The sequence below is a fragment of the Myripristis murdjan genome, chromosome 15, assembly GCF_902150065.1.
Source record: "Myripristis murdjan chromosome 15, fMyrMur1.1, whole genome shotgun sequence".
NCBI classification, from domain to species: domain Eukaryota; kingdom Metazoa; phylum Chordata; class Actinopteri; order Holocentriformes; family Holocentridae; genus Myripristis; species Myripristis murdjan.
Genome location: NC_043994.1, coordinates 29,050,729 through 29,076,682, shown reverse-complemented (window position 1 = coordinate 29,076,682; position 25,954 = coordinate 29,050,729). Strand labels below are relative to the sequence as shown.

General features: G+C 42.3%; 1 protein-coding gene across 1 annotated transcript in view; it reads left to right on the top strand.

Moving 5' to 3' along the window:
• Positions 1–659: 659 nt before the first annotated feature.
• slc24a3 (solute carrier family 24 member 3) overlaps positions 660–25,954 on the top strand; it is a 102,330-nt gene continuing 77,035 nt past the window's right edge. Inside the window, exon 1 of the mRNA XM_030070548.1 lies at positions 660–968. Within this exon, the coding sequence (XP_029926408.1) occupies positions 791–968 (178 nt within the window). The 5' untranslated portion in view covers positions 660–790. The remainder of the gene's footprint in view (positions 969–25,954) is intronic.

The window sequence follows — 25,954 nt, the reverse complement described above, 5'->3', positions numbered from 1 at the left end:
AAGCACATTTTATAGTTGGTGGAAAAAAATGTAAAAGTAATATAATCCAGATTCATTTCTTGATGTAGTAAACTGGGAATCTGATATTGATGCTGCCATTTTCTTTCTTTCTTTCTTTCTTTCTTTCTTTCTTTCTTTTTTTCATTTTTCAGATGCTGACCAGAGAAATCATGTGGTTTCGAGGGATTTTCCTCAAAACCTGTAAAGCCTGCAGCTAAGCCTTGTCTCAGACTACCTCCAAGATGCTGTTAAAACATCTAAAAACATGCATATTCAATATGGCTGGAGAATGTTTAGCAACCAATGATGGTGTAAATATAGTTTCAGACCTTGAAATGTAGCCTATAAAATCCTGGGGCAAGTGAAACATTATATCTAAGCCAATTTGGGATTTTTTTGGCATGATGATTTTTTTTTCCTTTCTATTATTAGTCTATTTCAACACCCCTTAACAGCTCGCAGCTTAAAAGATGAAATATCAGTATCAAAAAATCAATACCTATGTAAGCCTATATCCCTCTGCCAAAAAAAAAAAAAAAAAGTTGACAGCGCATGTTTGTCACTAAGTGTTTTATTTTGGAAAGCGCCCATCGGAAGTGCTGTTGCATACCCTCTGCTCTGACTTGACCAAGCCGTCGGCAGCCCAGTCGCTTCAGCTCTCGTCGTATAACTTCAGTCCCCCGCTCGGCGCAGCGCCTCTCTCTGCCTCCCTTCCTCCTCGCCTCACTTTCTCGTACCTCCGCACCACCGCCGGGAGTTCCGCCTGAACGCTCGCCGAGAGAAGAGCGCCATGGCCGGCGTGGTGGTTGAAGGGATGCCGGAGACGGCCGTCGGAGGAGTGATGCTGAACCGGCGGAGGAGCAAAGCCAGGCGGAGAAAGCGAAAGGAGTTGTTCGGCGTCCAGATGTGCTTTGTGGGGGCACTGCTGGGGCTCGTCGTGGGGCTCCAGGCTCTGGCACGGAAAGCAGGTGAGCGGCGCTGTGGATAATCCCTGTTTATTTAGCGAAGAAACCAAAGCTGTCAGTCGAGTTTATGAGAATTACGAGCTGTCATTATGTTTTAATCAGAACTTGAACATGAATATAGATTTAGATTTTTTGTCCATGTTTACTTACTGGGAAAAAAATATATAAAAACACCTTCAGAAAACATATATTTCAGAATAATATCCTAATAATATCTTTTGCTGTAAACTTTGTATGAATACTCTTCTAAATGTATGTGTGTGTGTGTGTGTGTGTGTGTGTGTGTGTGTGTGTGTGTGTGTGTGTTGTTTGCGCGTGCACAACCTATACTATAGGTTGTATGCTGTAATATAATCCTGCAGTATATTATTGAAGAATATTATGCAAAGTTTGCAGCAAAACTACAAATCCCAGTAGGGACCATTATATATGATATATTAGCATTATAGCACCGAGTTTACAGAATAGGACTCTGTGCAAAATGTTCAGTATTAACCGTTTAATCTCAAAGACACTAAAAAGTCCCTGAAGGAGTATTGAAGGAATGTAACTGGTGATCCCACAAAATACAGGAATTACCATAAAGTGCCATGAGGTCCCTATTAACTCACTATTGTGTGCCACCGATACAATAAATTACAACGAGTCCCATTGGGATCATTATGGGAATATTGTATTGATTTCATGTCGGGGCGCAGCGATACTGTATCAGTCCAGAGACTTGCATTCATTGTAGAGAAAAACAACAACATGCCTTCTTGGTTTATGTAGCTCAACATCTGTATCTAATAATCCCCTGGAATTGGTAGCGGTGTCTGTGCTGCTCTGTGTTGCTTGAATTACTTGACAGGATGTATATTTTTTTTTTACTCATGGGATGCTGGCCACAGTAGGCTTGGAGCAGTGGATGATGAGATGGATATGAAGTGTTAATGCGCTGTCTTTCTGCCGTGGAAATTGGTCATATATTGATGGAGAGACGACAGGAGGGCAGACGTTTCTGGGACCGGTTTGTTAATCGTTACTTTTGAGTTGGAAATGGAAATCAAAGTGCACAATGGCAAACTCTCCGTATCTAAGACGGATTATCACATTGACAGTTATGGCAGTAATTGCAAAGCTATGCCATGCCAGGTTTACCATTTAACACGGGAGGAAATGCAGTGCGTGCACCTTCAAGTAAGCTTGATTCGGCTGCATCTTAATGGTCAAGTCCTCAGCCTTGTCAATATTGGTGAACATCACAACACTCTTTTCCAGAGCCAGGAAGCAGACACCCAGGACATAAAACAGTGATGTCACCAGGATGTAGAAAATGTAGCTGCCCCGTTGAGATTTAATGAGAGACTGTGCGGACCCTCACGGTGCCCGAGTTATTCCTCCAAATGAGCTTCGTTCGATTGTCTTGTCATCAGTTCTGGACGAGAAAATGAACCCTCTGAAATCCCCGTGGGTGCTCCTCCCCGAACTGCCCTCCGCTTTGCTTGATGTTGTTCATCTTCATTATTGCTGTCTTGCAGCATGCTGGCCCACACCATGGGAGTAGCATAGGATATAAATACCTATGCTGTAGTAGTACTCCCAGACTAAAACTGGTGACTGACCCAGTCACCGAATTCTTGATTTTCTAGCAGTGTGTTGAAGCTGCCAATTTGTGGGCCACACAGAAGATCAGAGCGTGAGATGACTAAGGAGACATTATGTGAGAACCAGATGTCTGAAATTTGTAATATGTAACAGGGAAAACAGGAAATTATTATCAGTGGCATATTTCACTACATGAAAACATTAATGACACTCTCCAAGTTGTGTATTAGACTGGACTGGATTGAAACACACTGAAACACGTTGCTATATGTTTTGGCCATGAAATTTTAATTTCCCATGTTTTCCAGTTTAAGCTTCTCATGTGCATGAGAATGCACCACTAGCTTTCATCATGGTACATATCCGTTTAGCTATATTTGCACGCTGCTCTGCACCTGTCATATAAAACTAGAACAATTTGGCTGAAAAAGTGACTACAAAAATTTTATTTTACTTATTTATTTTGTTCACTGTTGTGATGGTGGTTTGTACTGCATTTGGTCTAGACACAGCTTTGTCAACATAAATTATTTCTGCACTCATATCAAGCTCTTTCAGCTCGTTCGTTCGTTTGAATACAATCAAGAGCTACATCTTGATATGACGGCAGATTTGCAAAGTGCAGCAGCCAGTAGTGCAGTTTTCTCTCTCTCGCTTTCTCTCTCCCTTTCTTTCTCTCTCCCTTTCTTTCACTCTTCCTTTCTTCCTTTCTTTCTTTCTTTCTTTCCCGTTGACCTGCCCCTGTGGACAAATGCACTCTGAGCTGGGTGCAAACGTAATGGACAGGATTTGCATGAAGGCTCCCCACGTGGGAGACCAGAATCTGTCCCCATGTCAGCGGTAGCTGCCCCTCGGCCACGAAAGACACTGCGGCTCTCAAGCTCTTGGACACACACACTGACACACGTGTGAAGGTGTGTGTGTGTGTGTGTGTGTTCTTGCGTGTCCATGTCATTGCCTCCCCCCTGTGTTCCTGTGCACTGGCACGTGTGTGCGCACACACACACCGCTCCAGCCATACTCCCCATCTCCTCATGTCCTCCATCTGTCCTGATTTTTTTCCACCATCTATCCATCCATACATTTATTTCTTCTCCTGGAAAGGCAGAGCAACAATCTGACCCCGGACAAAACTGCTATAGGGGGAAGGATTACCCATATGAGCAAACACATGTCTCTGTTGCTATTATCTCATGGCATTAATATCATCGAGCCCCACTCGACTCAAGCCAAAGTCCCTCCACCATCCATCTGTGACAAACCTGAAAGACGTCTGTGTGCGCCAGACAGACAAATGGTCAACGTATAGAGGGGTGGAGGAGCCGCTAATGGGTGCTTGGTATATCTGGTGGACCGCATTAGTCTCGAGATGATCTTCTTACATAACCTATAGCCCGCGTCGGTGGGTCCCCTTCCCCTCGCACACTACCAAAGGATGGGAGCGGATAGCGGCGCACAGACGGAGCACTTTGCGCTGACGAAGCCTCGGGACTCAGAGCGTAGGAACCGAAATAGACAAAAAGGGAAAGAGACAAGTGTGTGTGTGGGGGGAGTGGGTGATGTAAGGAGGGAAAGTGAGAGCAAGTGAGGACAGTGGCGGGGATAAAATGGGGAGGAGGGATGGAGGGAGGAGGAGGAGGTGGAGGTGGAGGAGGGAGGGCGCCACAGAACGAGTGGGCTGGAAGGAAGGCGCAAAGGGAGAAATTGAGATGAAGAGGGTGAGATGGGGTCGGAGAAGAAGATGAAGCTGTGGGGACGAGGGAGTTTATCCATGTCGGGGTAGATGAAGCGAGGCTGGAAGAAAAGGAGAAAAGGTGATGAAGAGTGCGGGAGCAAGTGGAGGGAGAAGAGGGCGGAATGATGGAGTGAGGTCCGGTTTAAGGTGGAAATGCACACAGTTGGATATTACAGGGAGTGACACCTCCACTCCTCTCTCTCTCTCTCTCTCTCTCTCTCTCGTTCTCTCACTCTTTTCTGCGGCTCTCCTCCTCCTATCTGCACGCCCGCCAAGGCCTTCCCTCAAATAACCCGAAACCACACACGTACACGCACGCCCACGCACTTTTACATTTTACCTTTCAGGCATTTAGCTGACGCTGTCAAGCCGAGCGACTTGGAATGAGCACAACAGTAGAATGAGCTTTAGCGGGGAGGCTCGGGGCCTTCAGCAGCTTTACAAAACTCCAGCAACCACAGAACAACCACAGAGGAGCATTTTCAAGAAAAAGAAACACAATAAGAGCAATGAGAGTAGCGCTGTAACAACTGGCCTTTAAATCAATGCTGCCGGTCGGACTAAAGAACTCATTTGAAGACTTTGTATACTCAATGATTGATCGGCTACTTGAAAAAAATAATCTGCGGCAACTGGCAACGGCAGTAATGATTAGGATAGTTTATAACCATTTCTCATTACAATACAGCATTAAAGGTGCTACATGAAAGCATTTTTAAACATTGATTTATGAGGGTACAAGGACAATCACAGTAATTGTGACACGTCGGTACAAGTTCAGCTTGAGTTTTGTTTCGGGGCGTTCATCATCCGTCGCAGGCTGGAAAGGCATTCCTGGCCAGTTTAGTTACTGACCACCGTGGTTTAGGCGATCACTTGCATTTGTCTCTTGTCAGCGGCAGCGTTTCTCCAAACGAACCCGACCTTCCTGTACACTGCAAAAACTCAAAATCTTACCAAGATTATTTGTCTTATTTCAAGTCAAAATGTCTTAATACTAGTCAAAATATCTCATTACACTTAAAATAAGACATGATCACTTCAGAAGTAACTTGTTTTTAGACAATTTCACTTGTTTCAAGTGAAAATTTGCTTGAAACAGTGAAAATTTGCTTGTTTCATTGGCAAAATTTGTTTCTTGTTTCTAGCTAATTTTCACTTATTTCAAGTGAATTTTCACTTTTTCCACTGGCAAATTTTGCCAATGAAACAAGCAAATTTTCACCTGGTTCTAGTGAATTTTCACTTGAAACAAGAGACAATTGTCTTAAGACAAGTTACTTCTGAGGTGATCATGTCTTATTTTAAGTGTAATGAGATATTTTGACTAGTAATAAGACATTTTTGACTTGAAATAAGACAAATAATCTTGGTAAGATTTTGCGTTTTTGCAGCGTAAACCCCTTCGCCTCTCGTGACAAACAGGATGTTGCCACCCGGCTCCTTTTGCATTCGGAGGGCAGCACCTTTCTCCCTGCTTGGTGCCATAAAGCAATCCACCAGATTTCTTGCAAAACATCGTCTTTTTTTTTTTTTTTTTTTTAGTGTATGGTTATTGCACCGCCGTCTCATAACTAACGGGTTTCTGGTTTATGGCTAAAATGCAGCAGGGAGCACCTCTGACGGTCGGACTCGGCGTGTCGAAGTCTTTTCGGCTCGTGATCCGAAATAACAAAGCAGCAAAGTCTACTTGTGACACACTTTCTCTCTCTCTCTCTCTCTCCCTCTCTCTCTCTCTCTCTCTCTCTCTCTTGTCTCAGCTCCCCAGCTCTCGTGTTCACTGTCATGCACAAAAATGAACTGCTCTTCATGCACACTCACACACGCCGACACACACACACACACACACACACCTACACACACTACTGTCTAATTCAGCTGCATCTGGGTCATCCTGTGTGAGTAGAGAGCAGCACCCCCCCCCCCCCCCCCCACCCTCCCGCCAACCTCCTTCAGTCTGAGACAGCACAGACACAAACAAGCTCCCTTTCTTTATCCATCCATCCATCCATCCATCCATCCATTTCCCCTCTCTCCTCCCTCTTCGTGCTCTCTCTCTCTGCATCATCCCTCCATCGAGCTGTCACTCTGCTCTCATCTTACCCCTCTTTCCTTCCATTTCGGCTGCACTCAGCCATCATTTCAGTGTTTCCCCCCGTAGCTGCAACTCTTTCGCCCCGGTCCAGCTCCCCTTCCATCTCCTTTCCTCTCCATTCCCTCTTTTTTTTTCCACTCTCTCTTTCCTGTATCATCAGTGCACACTCTTCAAAAGCCCCCCTTTTTTTCCCCAGAATTCCCTCAACCGCGTGCAGCTCGCCTATTTGTTGACTTATTTATCCGCGGTTTTGCCTCGCCGTCCCATATCTGCGTCATCGTTTTCTGTTTAAACGCGGTTACCTATCTGTTTGCTCAAGTGCATTCTGTGCGGCGGGGAGAAATTGAAATTGGAGATTTTTTTTTTTTTCTCTCTCTGAATAGTGCAACCGTGATACAAATGATGACACATACAGACAACTCATCATTTCTTCCTCAGCTGGTGAAACAAACATTGCACATTGCGCTAGTCTGGTTTATGTAAGATTGGGTTTTCAGAGTAATGGTGCAGCTATACCATCGGCCCGACTCATCAGTCAAATGGAAAATCTATGACGACTGAGTGAAATAATGTGTGTGTGTGTGTGTGTGTGTCATATGCAGACAGGTGAACAGGTCAAGTATACACAAGTTAATCTCTCCATTTCATTGATTGTGCTAGACATAGACGTCATATCAGAGAAGTAGAATTGTCATCGTTTAGATGCACAAACACACCGGACATTGTTGTTTACACACACACACACACACACACACACACACACACACACACACACACACACAGACTTGTGAGAGTGTTATGTTTCTCATGTAAGAGGCTTTACATGACAGGAAGCGTGTGTGTGTGTGCGTGCGTGTGTGTAAAACAGCTCGAGTAGGCCTTGGAAGTCAGATGCAAAATTGACCTCAAACTTGACTCCGTGAAACAATGACCACGATAATGGATCTGATAAATTTTCTCTCTGTGATGAAAATCCATTGGGTTTTCATATAATCACAGTCACAGGCTGTGATTTCAGCCGGCGTCTAAGGCCCCGTTTACACGACAACAGTTCTGATGAAAACGGAAAACTCATTCCTTTGAGTTTTTAAAAAGTTCCATGTTTATACGATAACGCTGTGAGAGCGATCCTCATTCTCATGGATCCGCAAATACAACTGAAAACGCTGTAGTGTGCATGCCAGGCCAGTAGGTGGCGGTGAACTTTGCAATGTAACACCACAGAGTAGGGGAGAGCGGCGTCATCAAAAAATTCCACTCTGGAACCCGGTTTCAAAAGTTCGCGTTTTCAAGCACCTAAAACGCTGTTGTCGTGTAAATGAAAGGCCAAACCGCGACAAAAGTTTACCGTTTTGGTGAAAATCGTTGTTGTGTAAATGGCCCCTAAAACATGGAAAATTTTCCTTCGCACGTTTTTCTCTCAAACGGGACCAGATCCACTGAATTCTGCTGCCGATTTCCAACCCAAATCATTGTTTCGGTAGCGAAAGGCTTCATGGCGGTGGACGTTAAATACATCAACGCGGCCTGTTCTGCTCCATAAATTCACAGCTATAATCGCTCGAGCTCGTCCACTTTAATGTCTGATCTCTTCTGTTCGGTCAAGAGGGGACGACAAAAGTATTAAGAGGAGAATCAAAGAGTCATCATGTTTGGCAAAAAATTTTCTATATAATGTTTTTCTGGATTGTTTTATGTTTTGTCTTCTATGCTTGTGATAATAATAGATTCATGTTTTTGCGTTGTTTTTACTCTTGTGATTTTGGGCCACATCAGGATTCTGCTCTTTTAGAGGAAATCCCGGTTGACCAATTCCCTGTAATGGAGACTCAACCCTTTAATGTACCAGTTTGTATCTGCAGTGCCTTGGTTTCTGTTTCTGATGTGACACTGATCGTGATCCCGCCATCGAAACGCTTGTCTTTTTTAATCTCACTGATCGCCTTCATTGCACTTTTCATTTAATGAATTTCTATTTCCAGGTGATGTATTGCGTGGCTGTCACTTGTGCATGATCTGACAAACCATTTAACCATTAGCAATTTGGTTTTTAGAGTTATATGGATTGTGTTATTAAAAAAAAAAAAAAAAAAAGTTTTTTTCTAGACAAACATCCAAATGCCTCTGTCCATTTCCTCCCATAGATGAATACTTTATTTTGATATGGTAGTCTGAAAAATGCTGACAAATCAGAGAAGGATGATGACATGACTTCTGGAGTTTATATAAGATCCATGCAGCTTCATCAGAGAGCGTACACTGCAAAAACGCAAAATCTTACCAAGATTGTTTGTCTTATTTCTAGTCAAAATATCTCATTACACTTAAAATAAGACATGATCACCTCAGAAGTAACTTGTTTTTAGACACTTACTTGTTCATCTTGCTTGAACAAGTGAAAATTTGCTTGTTTCATTGGCAAAATTTGCTAGTGGAAAAAGTGAAAATTCACTTGAAATAAGTGAAAATTAGCTAGAAACAAGAAACAAATTTTGCCAATGAAACAAGCAAATTTTCACTTGTTTCAAGCAAATTTTCACTTGTTTCAAGCAAATTTTCACTTGAAACAAGAGACAATTGTCTAAAAACAAGTGACTTCTGAGGTGATCATGTCTTATTTTAAGTATAATGAGATATTTTGACTAGGAATAAGACATTTTTGACTTGAAATAAGACAAATAATCTTGGTAAGATTTTGAGTTTTTGCAGTGTATGGATTTCTCTCTCTCTCTCTCTCTCTCCTCTTTCATTTTGTTCTTCGGCTCCTTCTCTCTTTCTGTCCTCTCTGTGCGTCACCTTCTCTCTCTCTTCCTCAGTCTACCTCCGTCTTGATCTGCCGGTCATGGAGCACTTCATTATAGGTGCTGGTTTTTACCGGCTCGGTGACAGCCGGTCCTGGTTTTGATAGATGGCTCCGTGTTATTGAAGCGGGCTCAGCTCCTAATGTGGCTTGTCTTTTCTTTGGGTTACAAGACGGGGGAACAACATTGTTCTCTCCGCTCTGACTCAGTCTTAAAAGAGCGGAGTCTCTTGCTAATTAGCCCATTCTCATAAGCAGACTGTGGAATGTAAATGTGATCTTGCTGAGGAACGTGGCATTGCTGTAACGCTGCCAGGGCCCAAGACTAAACTCCCACTGGGGCCGTATGTAAATGTATGCAGTCATGGTTGTGTAACACCAGGAACACACAACCCAGCAGACCGTGGTGAGATCCCGACTCGTGCAAGAGCATTTTTGTAATTTTATCTTAACTTTGGTGTTCTTTTTCTCGTGAACCGGCTTTGTATGCGTGCGAAATCAGAATTGACCCGTGTAAACGTGACAAATCCCGGCTGTGCGTTGACGGGATGATCATAAATCCCCAAATCTCAACTTTGCACCAAGTCTATGAGATGATTTTGACTGTAATTGGTTGATCACAGGGGGATATTTATGTATGGGAATTCAACACAGAGGTATAAGAGCTTCGGTGTAGCTGTGTTTACATGCACCCTAATATTCCACTAATAATCAGAATAGATAGATAGATAGATAGATAGATAGATAGATTTTTATTGTCATTGCACAATCATATACGTATAATAATGCAACGAAATTAGGGCTCAGTCCTTTAATAGCAGCCCAATCAGAATAAAAATGCCTTATATAACCACCTCAATCAGGAGAGACTGGCTCAATTAGAAGGAATTTTCAATCATTTTGAGAGGGCTGGTGTAAACCTTCAATAATCTGTTCAGTAGGGAAATATTCATGCCTAAGAAACATGAAAACTCTTAATCTGATCGTTTCTCCCTGGGTGAAATAAATCTGTTCTTTCTGCTCTTGTTTGCCCCACGTGGAGGGACCATCAGTGATGTGATGAGTCTCCAGGAGGGACAGAAACACACCTGCTCTGTGGCTGATAACTTTTTGTTGTAAAGATTAACTGTTTAAAGTGTTGTTGAGTTCCATATTCGAAAGACTCAAAACCACGAGTTGTTCAGACAAGTTGTTTAAAAAGATGAACGAAGCAGGAATCCACCAAACCATCGAGCTAATCAAAAAGCTGCTGGAAAAGTTTGACGGCTGCCTGTTACAAGAATAAAAGTCCAAACCAGCCAGGCAGGTTTCATTTTTACGGTCTGATGGACGACCTGATGGGGGCGCCAGCACTGGACAACATGATATAGCCTGGATTATATTTATATTCCCAGCAGCAGATGGAACCACTTTGCGCAGGTCAAAAAAGTAATATTCGGATTAAATGCTTTGTGGCGTGTAAACACACATTTTTATCAGGCCACTTTTTTAGCATCTGGAAACAGTGACACTGGAATCTCTAATCAGGATGATTTCATTCGTGTTGAAGAAATATCATCCACATAACTGCGGCTACAGTGTTTTTTACAATCCTGCTTTATATTATTTTGACTTTTTTAACTCTAAAATTCAAGTTTCTGCTTGAGGTAACAAAGAGTTCAGCCACCGTCGGTGCCGTTCAGGAGGCGGTTCTGTGTTTGGATGTAAGTTTGATTCTAGTGTGGAGATGATTTAGCAAAACTGACACGGAAACAACACAATCTGACAAATAGGACAAATCCATGACATCTAAATTAGATGGTATGGATACTTCTCCTCGTTGTTTTCCTCATTTTGTGATTTAGGCTGATACGTAACAGGCAGGACTGGGCAATAATTCAATATTATCATCGGGAGCAGAGCGGGAGATGGCTGAAGTGTTGAAGTGTTAGCCGTTATGAACCTGAAAATAAAGGCTGCTTTATGTGCTCCATTGATCTCCCTGTGTTCCTGATTATCGATCCTGTTCCTGTGAAGCGCTGGTTCTGCCTGTATTGCCTGCAGTATATGGGGCCATATATACAGCAATTTTAGCATTATTCATCTTCCAGTAGATTTATATTATAATGACAGGCTGATTTGGATGTGTTTTTATATATAATTCTTGTATGTAAAATACACCAAAATACACAAACACATTTTTGGAGGATTTGGAGGTGAACCATTTTTCTTTGCATACTACCTGTAGTTTTTTTTTTTTTTCCTGTTGTGGTACTCAGCTCTGATTGAATATCGCTTGTGTCTGCTCCGACTTGAATCCTGATTCAAGCACGTTTGAAAAACAATGGCCGTGATTCTGACTGAATCGAGAGGCACGAGATTAAAGTCCTGAACTCTCACGTACGAAATGCAAGATCAAGATCAAGATCAAGATCAAGATCGGTGGGATGCACCGAGCAAGCTCTGAAAATCAGCGACGCCGCCTCGAGTCCATAATCAGCCTGAAAGTCTTGAAGTGCGTCTCCCGCCTGAGGAGCATCGGTGTGTGCACTCATGCCTCTGTAACACACTTGAGATGAAAAGGCACGCCAAATGACGTGTGTTATATTGAACAAATGGCTGAGAGAGCATCATCATGGGGAGTACAGCTGCTGAAAAATGTGTTTCTGAGCAAGAGAGAGAGAGAGGGCGAGAAAATGAAAAACAGAGACACAAACAATCATTTTCACTAATTATTACTGTTAATCAGTCAATCAGCTGTTCTTTGTTAAAGCATAATTAATAGCCTCGGCAATTTTCTATATTGTTATGGTGTGATTCATTATCTTGTACTGTGTTGTAGCTGCTTGGGTGATACTGTTAATTTTTTGAAGCCAGCAAATCATCGTCTAACTGAATGGGGTTGATTGGAAATGAACCCAATTGGCAGAACAATAGAGACGGAGCGTGAGAGAGTTTGTTCAAGCAATCAAAACGGTGCCCTGCATCACCAAAAAAGAAGAAGAAGAAGAAGAAGAAGAAGAAGAAGAAGTAGAAGAAGTGAAAGAGCATTTCTACAGTTCGACAGAGTAGTTCTGCATCTCCCACGTTTTGTGTAGAGACGTTAGACAAGGTTATCACCTCAAGCTGTTCACTCAAGAAAATGCAATCTATAATCTAACTATACTCTAACTATAATCCTTCACGTTTCCTAGTTTGCAGAGTGGAAATCCTGAGATGTTTCCAGGTGTCCCTCAGCAAAATGAGGAGTAGTTTGAAATGTTTTTGATTCATCAGTTTTCTCTGTTGAACCAGTAGGAGTTGAAACAATATCAATATTCAATCAGTTTTTTCTCCTTAAATAAGTTCCCTCTTGATTTTCGGTGGCCTGTAATTGACAAGAATGCTATTTAAGGCATAGAATATAATGTGTATCACAAATATGAATTATAATATCATAATAACACCGTGTGAAATGCTGTGACAGTAATAAATGGTGCTTTGTCATTTGCTTTGCCTCCATCACAGGGTGTTGAAAATGCCCTCAGGTCGAGGGGATTGTGAGTGAGTGCCTGAGTGTCCTGAAATCACAATAGGCTGAGAGTTTTTGACCTCCTTTACACCTTGCAGGGTGATTAGATTGTAATCGGATTGCACACACACACACAAAAAAAAAACAACAACATCAAATCCAGTTGTAAATACGATCAACAGAGGATGAAGTCATCCAAAACGAGTCTGCAGGAGACGCATTTGGACACAACAAAGAGTAAATCCAACTGCGTCTCCAGTCCAGATATAGAGTCACTGGAGATGGAAAGAAATACACTTTTGTGCCACAATCCACCCAAGACACGGTGTCAGTTTCATAGGACAAAAACATTACGGAGTGACGTGTGCACTACAGCAACAAGTCAGTATCACTGCTTATGGTTTAACAGTAGAATCATGCTGTGATGATGTTGTGATTTTTGGATACTACGCCACACAATTCTGCTGACAAAACAAGACAAAATCAGGTATTTAACATTTTAAAGAATATTTTGAAGGTTTGTTTAATACTGCCATTCAGTTCAATGGGAAGAGCATTAATTTGTTCATTTAAGGTGATTTTGTGTACAAGTCGTATCATGATTATATCTGTTGCTAGTGAATAAAGTCCTTATGAGCATTGCTATATTTATTTCAAACATGCTGATCCGCCCTGGTGTTTAGCCGACCAGTGTGCATTTCAGTGTGTAACTAATGATTCATCTGCATGAGATCCAGACACTGTCTAATTCCTGGACCTTTTTGCCAAAACAGCATTGACACATGAAACGAGGCATTATCTGGGATTTCATATGTTGTAACATTGTGATGATGGTATGAGTGATGTCTTTCCCTGCTTTTAAAGGCTGTATTACAGCAAAGAAAAGCAATTTTCTGAACTTAATAGACCATTTTAGCTGATTTATTATTTATCTCTACCTGCTTGGGTTAGGGTTAGGTCATATCCACATTACTAATGATTGTTGAGCAAAAATCTCCTGTGTGTAAATATCTTATCAAAGCAGCGACAGTCATCCCAACAATATCCTCATAATATCAACATTGAGGTAGTTGGTAAAATGTACTGCAATATTTGATTTTGTCCATATTGCCCAGTCCTAATACATGGTGAAAAGTGAGTGATTTGAACATCAGCTCCCACTGATATTTAATGATCATTTTGTGCTATGAGGCAGCAGCAGTTTTGCTTACTTTTCCGTTAAACTTAATATAATTTATTTCACAAGAAAGCGTCCCAGCTGGAGAACCTGTTAGTAAGATCTCTGAGATCCTCGATTTCACTCTTGCCGCTGTTATTTCTCCATGTTCGGTGGACACTTTTGTACAGCTCATGACAAAATCAATAAAAACCCTCCCATATGGGGGTGTCTCAAACAAAAACGTGTCAAACCGGGGGTCCGTGGGGCCTGGAGAGGGTGTACAGCATTATCACATGTTGTGTGTGATTTAAGGCCTTTTGTCTCTGGTATTGCTTTGGTACCACACAGTCAGCTGACCAATCGCCGGCTGGCGTGAGTCACTCAAAGCTCCTGTTCTCCTATTGTATGACTGTGTGGGTGACAGGTCCTTGCTTTTGTCATTGGATAGTAGGCATTAGCACAGTAGGAGGCCCCTGCATACACACACACACACACACGTGTACACTCAACCTTTTGATAGATGTCGATTATCCTTGACTGTTCTCATTGAAACATGAAATTGTCCCTGTGGGGAATCAGGACTCAGTAGGTGTCAGTGTGAACGAGGTTTGCTCATGCACAGTCCCTCATCCTGTGTCTGCTATCCCTCATCAGTCCTATAAATACAGCCGAGGTGCAGTCATCCTGCAGCAGCACTGCAGCAGCAGCGATGGCAGAGGTCAACTGCTTGAATCGATTCCTGCATTTGTCCTGCATGACGATTATACCGAAGGAGAGCTCCTTGATCCAGCATCTGTCTTGCAACGCAAAGGAGTTTGGTGGCTGAAGAAAAAAATCAGGAAATGTGACTGTTTGTTGAAAACCAAAGAAGAAACACAGAAAAGGAAACTCATTTCCAGCCACAAGGTTCTTGTAATTTCCATATTTTTATGCTGCTTGCTTGAGGGATCGAATGAACGCCGATATGCGAACATCTCCAGCAAGATGCGCCTCCAAATGCTCCATCATGTTGTTGGATCGTGGATCGAACAGTGATCTTCCTTGATTTTGGTTGTTTCTGTCTCTGGGAGTCGTCCACAAAAGAGAGAAATGTCCGACTAGATTCTTTAGCTGTAGAGTTAGCGCCTCAAACCAAGTTATAGAGGATACAGCTCGAAGCCAAGTCACTGGAGAGGGATTAGAGCAGTGGAGGAAAACCTCCAATCAATTCAGGAGTGATGAGAAGCCGCCGCTCCCTCTGTTGTGCAAGTCAGTAAAGTCAAAGCATGCAGTCCCGGTTAGAGCGTCACACAGGATTTATTTCTCCCCGTCCCATGCCGGACCTGCGACTGTTGCCATATAGCCAATCCCATCCGGTTTACCCAAGATCCCGTAAAAATCCTGATTATTTCATGTTTATGATTACAGGATTTCTACCCAAACAAGTTAAATGAGGGAGATGAAACCAAGGAAAAGTGACGAGAGAGAGAGAGAGAGAGAAAGAGAGGGATGAGTGCAGTCTGACAGCATCCATCAAACTTAGTGCATTGCTGTGCCAGGATTTGTTTTATTTTGAAACTTCAACGGGGCAGTTTATTAGCCTCGCTTCGCCTTCTCCTGTCCAATCAGAGTTTCTGAAGCTCAGCTCTGTTGCACCTGATCCGGAGGCGGAGCTTACAGTGACACCGACCTCGATGATCACAGTCTGATTACACTCTGCCGTCCAATCACAGGGCTTTATTTTGCTGATTGTGACATCGCGGTTGAATCGTTTACACACCTGCACGTCACCAGACTCTCGCCTCTGTTGTTTTAATTGAATCGAATCTGGATTTTGGTTTTAATTCCTTCATTTCTGTAAAACTGCGTCTCTCTGTTAATGCTACCAGATCGTTCTGCATGCCCTGTGATAAAACACACAAAAGAAGAAAAAATAGTTTTTTATCCGAAGCAGAGCAACTTTACTTTATTACAGATACCCGTTACGTTATCTGTAATAAAGCAGCCTAGTGAGGGAGGGATTAACTCTACTAAAAATTATTATTTAGGTACCTTAGCTGAGAATGTTAGGAGTATAGCATCATGGATATATGTATTTATTTATTTATTTATGTATTTTCCCAGAGCCTCTGTTTTGTTGTGTTGCACATAATTATAATCTCCTCAGATTGCATGAAATTCACCTCGGGACTGTAACTCCTTGTAGAAAAAAAAAAAAAAAAGAAAGAAAGAAATCATCGCACACAGATTGTTTGCCATATATTCTAGCAGAGAGTCACACTCAGATGAATTTAATTAATTATACTGTCTGCTTTGGTCTGGGCTGCAAGCAGAAAACACCGAGGAAGCCGTCCAATGGAAAGCCGTAAACGTTCTTCAATTTTCCCGATTCACCATATGAGTCACTGTATTATTGTGACAACGCTGAGGCGGATAACACACAAATATTATATTAACCCTTGCAGTGATGACAGTGATGAATCATACTTCCACTCTCTCCATTCACTGTCTACCTCGCTCAACCACGCAGCTCTCTACATTTAGTTTTTTTGGACGGGTTTATCGCTGCTGACAGGCCAGCCGAACACGAGAAACACAGCACTGTAAATAAATAATAAATAAATAAATAAATGATTAAAAAAAAAAAATCTCAGATCTCTATACTGTAAAAAATGAGGAGTAAAACAACCGTTATTGTTCCATATTTCAAGGACTGTTTGCCTAATTGTCACAGGTCTTTAGTGTGTTTGTGTGTGTGTGCATGTGCGTGTGTGTGTGTGTGTGTGTGTGTGTGTGTGTGACTTTTACTATTGTAATTCTTTGATTTCATTCTTGTCTGTGGAAAGCCATATGAGTTATGGCAAAGAGCCACACGTGCCCACTGCTCTGTATTACATTTGAATCATACAGTCGTTTAATTTGTAGTTTGAAGCTATTTTGAGCTGCTGAGTGTCTCCTGTGGCTGTGGTCAGCACGCAGGGGAGCCTGGCAGCCTGTAGCACCTCCTAAAAGAGTGGATACGCCTGGCGGAGATCTGCACTTTTGAACTGCATTTGTCCTTCAGCTACCCTGAAAATGGCTTGCAAGGATTATCTTTTTTTTTTTTTTTTTTTTTTAAAGGCAACAGGCACCACCACATGCAGCTGTCTAGGGGTATCTAGGGCTGCCACAATATCCCAATACCGATTTTAATATATAGCACTCGGCTTTTCAGTTTCATTATAGCATTTCTTTAACTCATCGTGCCGAGTATAATTTCCATGCATATCCTTGTTAATACAGAGCTCCTCTTCACTGACAGTTTTTGATAAAGTGTGCTAAAATACAGCACACACACACACACACACACAGACACACACACAAGCACACACGTTTCTGACAGTTAATGAGGTTATCATAAGAGTCCTGTTGATTCCATGGAGGTCCCTGCCTATGTTTAATTTAAGGCTCGAGATGAATAATGAATCCAGAGCGGATGCAGCGCCTGACGTTATGGGCTTTCATGACACTTATAACTGGGGGGCAAAGTCTCTGGTTTACATGCCGGCGTGCAGTAAGGGATCAGGTGCTGCCGCCGCCGCCGTACACACCTCACAGGGAGGGGAGGGGGGCGGCAGGACGCAAGGACAATATGGATCTGCAATTCGAATGAAGATAAGATAGCTATTTAATAGGCACAGAGGGAATATTGTCGAGAAACGTTATGTGAGTTTAGTCTCAGAGCTGTGTAAGTGAATGTGTGTGTGTGTGTGTGTGTGTGTGTGTGTGTGTGTGTGTGTGTGTGTGTGTGTGTGTGTGTGTGTGTGAGGTGAACGTGTCCACTTTGTGTGGTTAAACCTCAGATAAATGATTTTCGCCGCTGACCTGAGGCCACTCGGCTGCCTCTGCGCTCTGAAACCTGAAAGGTGATGCAAGTCGTGCTTTCAGAATGAGAGTGAACCCTCACCAGTATATATAGAATACTGCAGTACTACCTAAAATATTGTAGTTTAGGATGTACTCCGTGATACTTTGTTGTTCAGAGTTGTTTAGAGTAGTGTAGCACAGTGTAGTGTAATGCAGTGCTTGTTGATGTTTATTGAGCTGTGGACCCCCTTTGAAGTGATTTTGCACTATTTATTGTTTTACATGTCATACTTTGAACACTTATTTATTTATTTATTTATTTATTTGTTTATTTGACAGGGACAGTGCACATTAATAAACATGACTGTAAATGCGCCAGAGTTAGCCAAGAAGCTATTTTTCATCTGTAGTCCCTGGACAGATGTTACAGAGTCACCCTAAAAACAGAATAAAATATGAAAATGAGATTGAAATTACAAAGTTACTGAGGTCATTTATAAAGGAAGATTTATATTTCATTTATAAAGAAAGAAGAAGAAAAAAAATGAAGAAGAAAGAACGTATATAATATGAATAAAAAAACATCAATTCAGGACATCCTTAAAACATGCAATACAGAGACTCATAATACAAAATATGCAAAACAATAAATACATGAAGAAATTAATGTTAATAGAAAAGTAGATTGAATAAGACCACATTGAACTGCATTGTTAAACAATAACTAGAACATGCAAAGCAGAAACACAGATACAAAAGGCATGCACAATTTGTAAAATATGACACTTACAAACAGATTCAAACAGGTGAGATTTAAAAAAAAAAGTAAACTAATTTGTACTGAATCAAGTTAAAGTGAATTTAAGATATTCCTGATTTTGCCAAGTTTCCCCTGGAGGCCCCTCAGAAGCACCCATGGGGGTCCCTGTGGGAAACCACTTTGAAATGAGTAAATTAGTAAGAAATGAGCCAAAAATTGGCAAGAAATTAGTAAAAAGTTGCAAGAAAATGGCCAGAAATTTTGAAAAAAAAAAAAAAAAAAAAAAATTACCAGGAAATTCGCAACAAATTTTCTAAAAGAGACAAGAAAGTTATGTTTAATGATGAAAATGATATCAGATCAGTGATGCTGCCTCTTATGTTTAAAAGCTTTTGAAAGGACACTTGTACACTGTCTTGTACACTGCTGCTGAAACAACTTGTCAATCTATACGCTAGTCCATGAACAGGACTTGATTATTATTTTAACAATCAAGTCATCATTCGTCATTTATCATGTAAAACTTTAAAAGCTTGCAGATAGAAACATCTTTTTGTGTGCGAGAGGACAGCGTGGGGCCACATCTCTCCTCCAGTAAAAATACCAAACATCTGCTAGTTAAAACTTCACAGATACTCAGATTTGTTTGCTTTTCTTATTTAATCATAAAATGAATACTTTGGGGGGTTTTTTTAGCTTCTGGCAAGACTTAAGCAAGCAAGGTCCACCGTGCAAAACCGCTGAGGGTTGAGTGAAATGACGACTCTTGAAGCTCAACTGACAAAACGCTGGACTTATTGATAAATTACATGCTTATTCCAATCGGCATGTAATTGATCAATAAGTTGAGTCAGTGATGGGAACCATGAAGTCAGTTCCCACACAGTTTTTCACCTCTGCTTTGGTTTATTCACGGGAGTCAGTCGACATTTTCGGTTACAAGACGCCTTTTCAACACATTTTGCAACGGAAACGCCAACCGACTCCGTTTAATAAATCAAAACATGAGACTTATTTCTTTGGAGTTGGATCTTCGGGGGCTTTGATTTCCTGCACCAAACACGAAACAAAGCAAATGGCGTGTGTTGCCCTCCACTCATCGATCAAATTATTTGCTTATTCTGTGTTTTTTTTTTTTTTTTTGACAAGTGAATCTAAACGTCCTCACTGGAATCGACCCCTGGAAATCTGCACCTCATTTGGCTGCGCTAACGTGTGCTGGGCCTTTGCCAACATTTCATAGATGAAATAATTAATCTGATTAACTGGAAGAGTAATCGATAGATTTATCAGCGATGAACATCATGATGATCTGCGGCCTGAGTGTTGGCTGTGTTTCGTGTCATCAGACCAGGTGACGGTGCGGCGCCGCTCGTCGCTCTGCATGCGGACGCACGTTTGGCTTTTCAGTTGTCATCCATCACGTTGATACCGTTCATGACTCATGATTAACAAAATGTGCCGTCGGTGCGAGCCAAGCGGTGCTGTCATGTTTCCAGAGCGGTGTTTTGTGGGCATTAGCGCTCCGGTTAGCGGACAGGCTCGGGCTCTGTTTGCCCACTCGACCACCTGGCAGCACAAGCGGCTCTGACACCTGACGACAAAAACAAAACCATGGCAGGAACTTCAGCTCTGGTGGACGCTGACATGGAAATACCACAGAGTTAAAATGAGCAAAGTGTTTGAGATTGTGTGTGTGCGTGCATATATTTGTGGGTGTGTGTGTGGGTGTGTGTGTGCCTCCCCCTCCCTCTTGTCCCCAATCTGTTAACAACAGCTTTATCTCTCACCCTCAGGAGCCCTTTATCACGTGTTCATTATCAAATCATATGGACACACACACACTCACACACACACACTCACACACTCTCACACACACACACAGAGCTCAGTTATGATGGATGAGCAAATCTGAGCAAGGGTCAGTGAGTTTGTCTGTGGGCCATGTACTGTATTAGATCTAGCTGTGATTAAACATTAGGAGCTATTTTCTCTTCTGTCTCTCTCTCTGTCGCTCCCTCCATCTCCATCTCTCCCTCTCTCTTTCTCTCTCTCTCTCTCTCTAATCTTTCTCCCTCACTCCATCGCTCCCCTGCTCCCCAAATACACCCTGGCTAATTCATCACCCGGCCCAAAGCCCATTTTAGCACCCGCCATGTGTATTCTGGGATCCTCGCATGGCTCGGAGAGACAGATGAAAGGAGGAAAGAGTCGGAGCGAGGGAGGAGAGGGGTTCATCCCTGAGGAAGACTGTAACCGCTGTATAAGATTGTAGACCCACTCTGTCTTTTCTCCTCTTCCCCTTTCCTCCCCCTCTCTCATTCATCCCCGTTTCCTTTTTTTTTTTTTAAACTCTCTTATCTGCTGCACTCTTTCTCGGCTTGTTAATTGGTTTGTTGCTGCACTTTAAAAACAGTATTAAATGGTTTTTCACTTTTATCAACCTCTCTCAGCTACCAAGGATTTCTTTCTATTTTTTTTTTTCTTTTTCTTTTTTTTTTTTTAATACCGCAGCATCAACAGATCTTTGCCACAGATTATGGTCGCCTGTAATTGACAAAAACGAGAGTCGCGTTTTGACAAGAGAAGGGTAAGCCAGCTAATTAGAGCAGGGCTCCAACAGAAATGTCGAGTTGAGGAGGTGATGTATCACCAGGCGAAACTCTGGAATAATAACACTGCTTTGTCACTTGTGTTTTTGGCTCGGGGACGAGGCTTTTTAGCATTCGCCGCTGACATTTCTTGTGATGTCTGTTGTTTGTTTGCCGTGTCACCGTCTATTATCTTGTTTTTGCTCTGAAACACAGCGCAGGCCAGAAAATGACGTCTGAAAGGCAGGAATCTCAGGAGCCGGCTGAGTGATCACTCCGTCATTGGTTACTGATAAACTTTATCAACTAGAGCTGCCACCTGAAAGTCAGCGATCCACATCATCTCTCCTATCTGTCACTTTTCTTTTCTTTTCTTTTCTTTTCTTTTCAGACAGTGTACCTTGGCGGTGCAATGCAATAATAAAATAAAGCCAAATTTTGCCAAAACTGACAAATAGCAACATGTGGCGTCCACACAGACGCACAGTCGCTTGTGGTATTGCTATAATATTTCTATAATAATAGCGTCGCTGCTGTTGAAAATAAGCACGCGGCACATCGCTGCAAAACAAGAAAAAGAAATCTAGAGGAAGGGATCGTGAATTTACATTTTCACTGTGTAAAGACGTTATAAGAGCTTCGTGCAACCACACCTTACTTCCAATTGGCCAGCAATTAAACTCTTTATGCAGCTATCTTAATGAATTTTACAGATTTAAATGCTCAATTATGTTTCTATGACTCTGTTGTATTTGATTATAATTAATGTGGTTTGTCAACACTGAAAGGTGTACGAAAGAGTTTTCTGATTGCCAGAAAGATTACAAATAAAAAATAAAATGCATTAAACTAAGTATTTGAATCATCATATTGAACATCTGAATCTGTTTCAACTGAGGAAATACTGATTCGGGTACAGCCTTACAGTCGAGCCACACTAAATATTATTATGGTCATTTATCATACTCATTTTATAGTAAAAATCTTAGTTATTGTACCTTTAAGTTTCCCAGTCACTGTTTCTCAAGCCTAGTCAACCAACCACCTATCTATGTCTAATGGCATTTCTCATTTCAATTTCGTACAGGTTGTTCAAAATCCTTTTTTTTTTTTTTTTTTGTTTCGTTTTGTTTTTTTTTTTTTTGCTTGTGATCCACCCTGAGATCCAGCTGACCTGTAGCCCCTGCGGTTCTATTTAGAGAAGTCCTCATTAGGCATGTGATTGATGAACTTGGCCAAGACCCGCTATACGTCTCACCGGCTCTCCACATTCCTCCTCCGTCTCTTTACGCAGGAGTCCCTCCCTACGCATTAGAAACGGGAGAGACCTGCCATTTCCCTGAAGGGCTTGGAACTGTTTTTTGTAGATCTGGGAGTTATTATGCAGTGAAATGTAGGATCTTTGTTGCCTGCATAAGATTAAAATCAAGGTTATATCCTCTTGCTGTAATGTAAAACGAGCGGATACATGACTCTAATTAGAAATGCAAAGGCAGGTGAACGGACGAGGAGCCCAGAAGACGCTTCTCTCCGTCATAAATATGGTTGTCAGCTTCCCCCGTAGACTTTAACAAGGTATGAACGTTTCCTCCTGGTATTCTTCATTTATTTAGCACTATGTCCATGTAATCAGAATCTGATGTAACTAACTTTTGCCATAATCTAGGCTGAGCGCTTACACAAAACCCTGACAGACAGTGCCCCAGTTTTGACTTCATTAAACTGACACAGCTAGCATTAACCATTTCACCAGTCGGAATGGAGGATTGAGGAGGGAAGATGTAAGAATGGATAAATCCACTGATGACCAAATGTTGTACTAGTCATCAGACTTGGGGATCTGTCCATTCTGGCCTAATCACTTAGATGGATGAAAGGTCAGTTAACTATCCGGCTTTGGCTGTTTGTCGCTCAAGTACAAGTGCTGGCTTACTTGTTTCTCACTCCTGTAAAATGTGAAGCTCTATTGTTTCTGCCATGCTGGTATATTCCCAAATCATCCATCCATCCATCCATTTTTGGCCACTTATTCGGGACGGGGTCGCAGTGGCAGCAGGATGATGAGGTCTGTCTAGACGGTCTGTTCCCCGGCCACATCCACCAGCTCCTCTTGGTGGATCCCAAGGCGTTCACAGGCCAGCCAGGAGACACCGTCCCCCCAGTGTGTCCTGGGTCTGCCCCGGGGCCTCTTCCCAGGTGGACGCGCCCGGAACATTTCCTCCACCGGGAGGCGACCATGAGGCGTCCTGACTCGATGCTGAACCACCTCAGCTGGTTCCCTTCAATGCAGAGGAGCAGCGGCTCTTCTCCGAGCTCCTCACCCTCTCCCCAAGGGTGCATCCGGCCACCCTGCGGAGGAAACCCATTTCCGCCGCTTGTACCCACGATCTTGTTCTTTCGGTCTCTACCCAGAGCTCATGACCACAGGTGAGGGTTGGAACAAAGATCAAACGGTAAATCGAGAGTCTTGCCCTCTGGCTCAGCTCCTTCTTCACCACGACGGTCCGGTACAGCGACTGCAGAGCTGCTGCTGCCGCTGCCCCGACCTGCTCGTCGATCTCCCGCTCCGCTCTCCCCTCACTCGTGAACAAGACCCGGAGATTTCTCAAATCATGCAGAATGTTAATTCTAAGCGGCAAATATGGTTGTGATTACTCATGGTGCTTATTTTGAAGAATGCTAATTGTATTTTGCGGTGAGGGCTGTTAATGTCAGTGCTTCATTTGGTGGAATAAAATTAGATTAAATGTCAAAATCTACAATAATTGCTGTTGGCAGCCAGAAGTGCATGATGTCACTGTACATGCTCAGTTCCCTACAAGTTGACTGTGAAGACCGTGAGAACTTCCCAGAGGTTCAAATTTCCCTCCAAAGCCACGTGACATGGGAAAGGTGTGCAGCATCCGGGACAGTTGCTGCACCAACTCAAAGCCACTTGCTTTCTTGGGAGCAGATGACAGAGTCCGGAGTGTGAGCTCTCTCCGGCAGCGATGAGCCTGCAGGTCCCCTTTGTTCCCCTGAACAATGCAAACACAATCACAGTGCTATTCACCTGCACTTAGCAGGGCCAAAGGAACCCATTAGGCTTTTAATTATCCAGATCAGATTAATCATATTTTCAGACAACTCTGAGTGAAATTTAACGGTGTGTGTGTGTGTGTGTGTGTGTTTGTATATGTGTGTGAGAGGGACACGGAGAGAAGCTCATTGCATTATAGCCGAGATTAGAAAAGCTCTTATTGACAAGACAAATATGCCGAGGATATTCATCTCCACACTAGAAAGATAATGAGTGAAATTGTCTTCTTATCTGCAGCCTGCACTTTATTCAGAGGACGCGCTGTTTAATAGGCAGTCTGGTCGCCAGAAGCTATTCTATTAAAGTCTGGCTGATTATAGAATTGTTTCAAAGTGGAGTAGACGATGTGTGTTATGTTATTATAAGGTCATGAAACTAACTTTGGAATATGGGCTGACTCTGGGATTCAGAATTTCACCAGACAATTGAATTTGTGTGTCTGTGTAGTTTTTTTTTTTTTTTTTTTTTTTTTTTTTTTTTTAGAGGAGATTGACTGAACACAGTTAGGCCATCAAATAGAATTAACAGACCCAGCAGGTACAGTAGAAATGCACGTGCGTTCATGTGGCTGGTTTTAAAGGAATACACCAACATTTCGGTCAGTGATGAGAATATAGACGCTAAAATCCTGTGGGGATCCAAGCGTAGCGCTATGTAGAGGGATAGTATGCGACAAGCTGGGAAGACAGCTGAGCTTTTAGTAATAAAACGTTAAATTATCATTAGCCAGGTTTATTGTTTGGAATTGTTTTAGGTGAGTAACTGCATGTTCCTCCACTGCGCAGTGTGCTTTAGATGTACGCGGTCACTGTATCAATGCATTGATTGACTACATCGATCTGCCAAAACAAATAAAGAGGATGAATCGCTCTGACTCAGGCCTGAATCAATACGAAATGCTTTGAGCTGAACTGTATACAATTCTTCCCCAAAAAAAAGCCTAATGTTGTGGTGATCCAGTAGAACGCTATGAACTGAAAATTTATTTATTTATTTGTCAGTAATATAAGGATAGCCTTACATATCATTGCTTATTTGTGTTTATTTAATGATTTAAAAAAAAATAGGGTTAAAAAGCATTGAGTTGAATCGTTGGCTCAGATCGTGGTTTAAAACTTGTACGAAATTGAAATTCAACACGTGTAGTCCTTGTAGTGGACATTTGGTAAATTTGGTTTTGGTTCCCTGTTTTGGTCCTAAATTTTGCTCCAGCTGCAGCTCTTTTTGTTTTGGATGCTTACCAAGTGATTGGCGATCACTTCCACAGCAGCGACACTGCAGGTGTGTTTTCTGTGTGTGAGGGTTAAGGTCTGTGTCAGAGTTGCGTTGCAAACCCGTAAAGCCCGTTGAGACTGCAAGCGGGGATTTTCGGGCTCGAAATAAAACCTGAAAATGAACTTGAACTCGCCCACCTCAATCTTGATGTGACAAACCGAGCGGAAATTCGGGGTTACCTCAAATTCACTTTTTCTCCGTGCATCGCAGGTGAGGAAACGGTAAAGAGTCAGCACAGTGAAGGATGGTCCGCACACACACACACACACACACACACACACTAGTATACCTGTATAAAACATGAAAACGAAGCCTCCGTGTGGTGACTTTGGCCGTGCTTCATGCTTTGTGCCTCGTTCATGTCCCTCTCTAACCTCCTGTGGATATGATGTCACATTTGGGAACGCACCACAGATTCCCCTCGATCCGCTTTTAGACAATTTGGACAATTTAAACCTGATTATATAACCACGTTGTCTCAAGTCATCTCTGCAGCGGAGAGACGATTTGCACTGATATGTGTTTGTGTACGTGCACATGTGTGTATATGCGTGTGAATGTCTACAAATAAAACATTTCCACAGCTATTATGT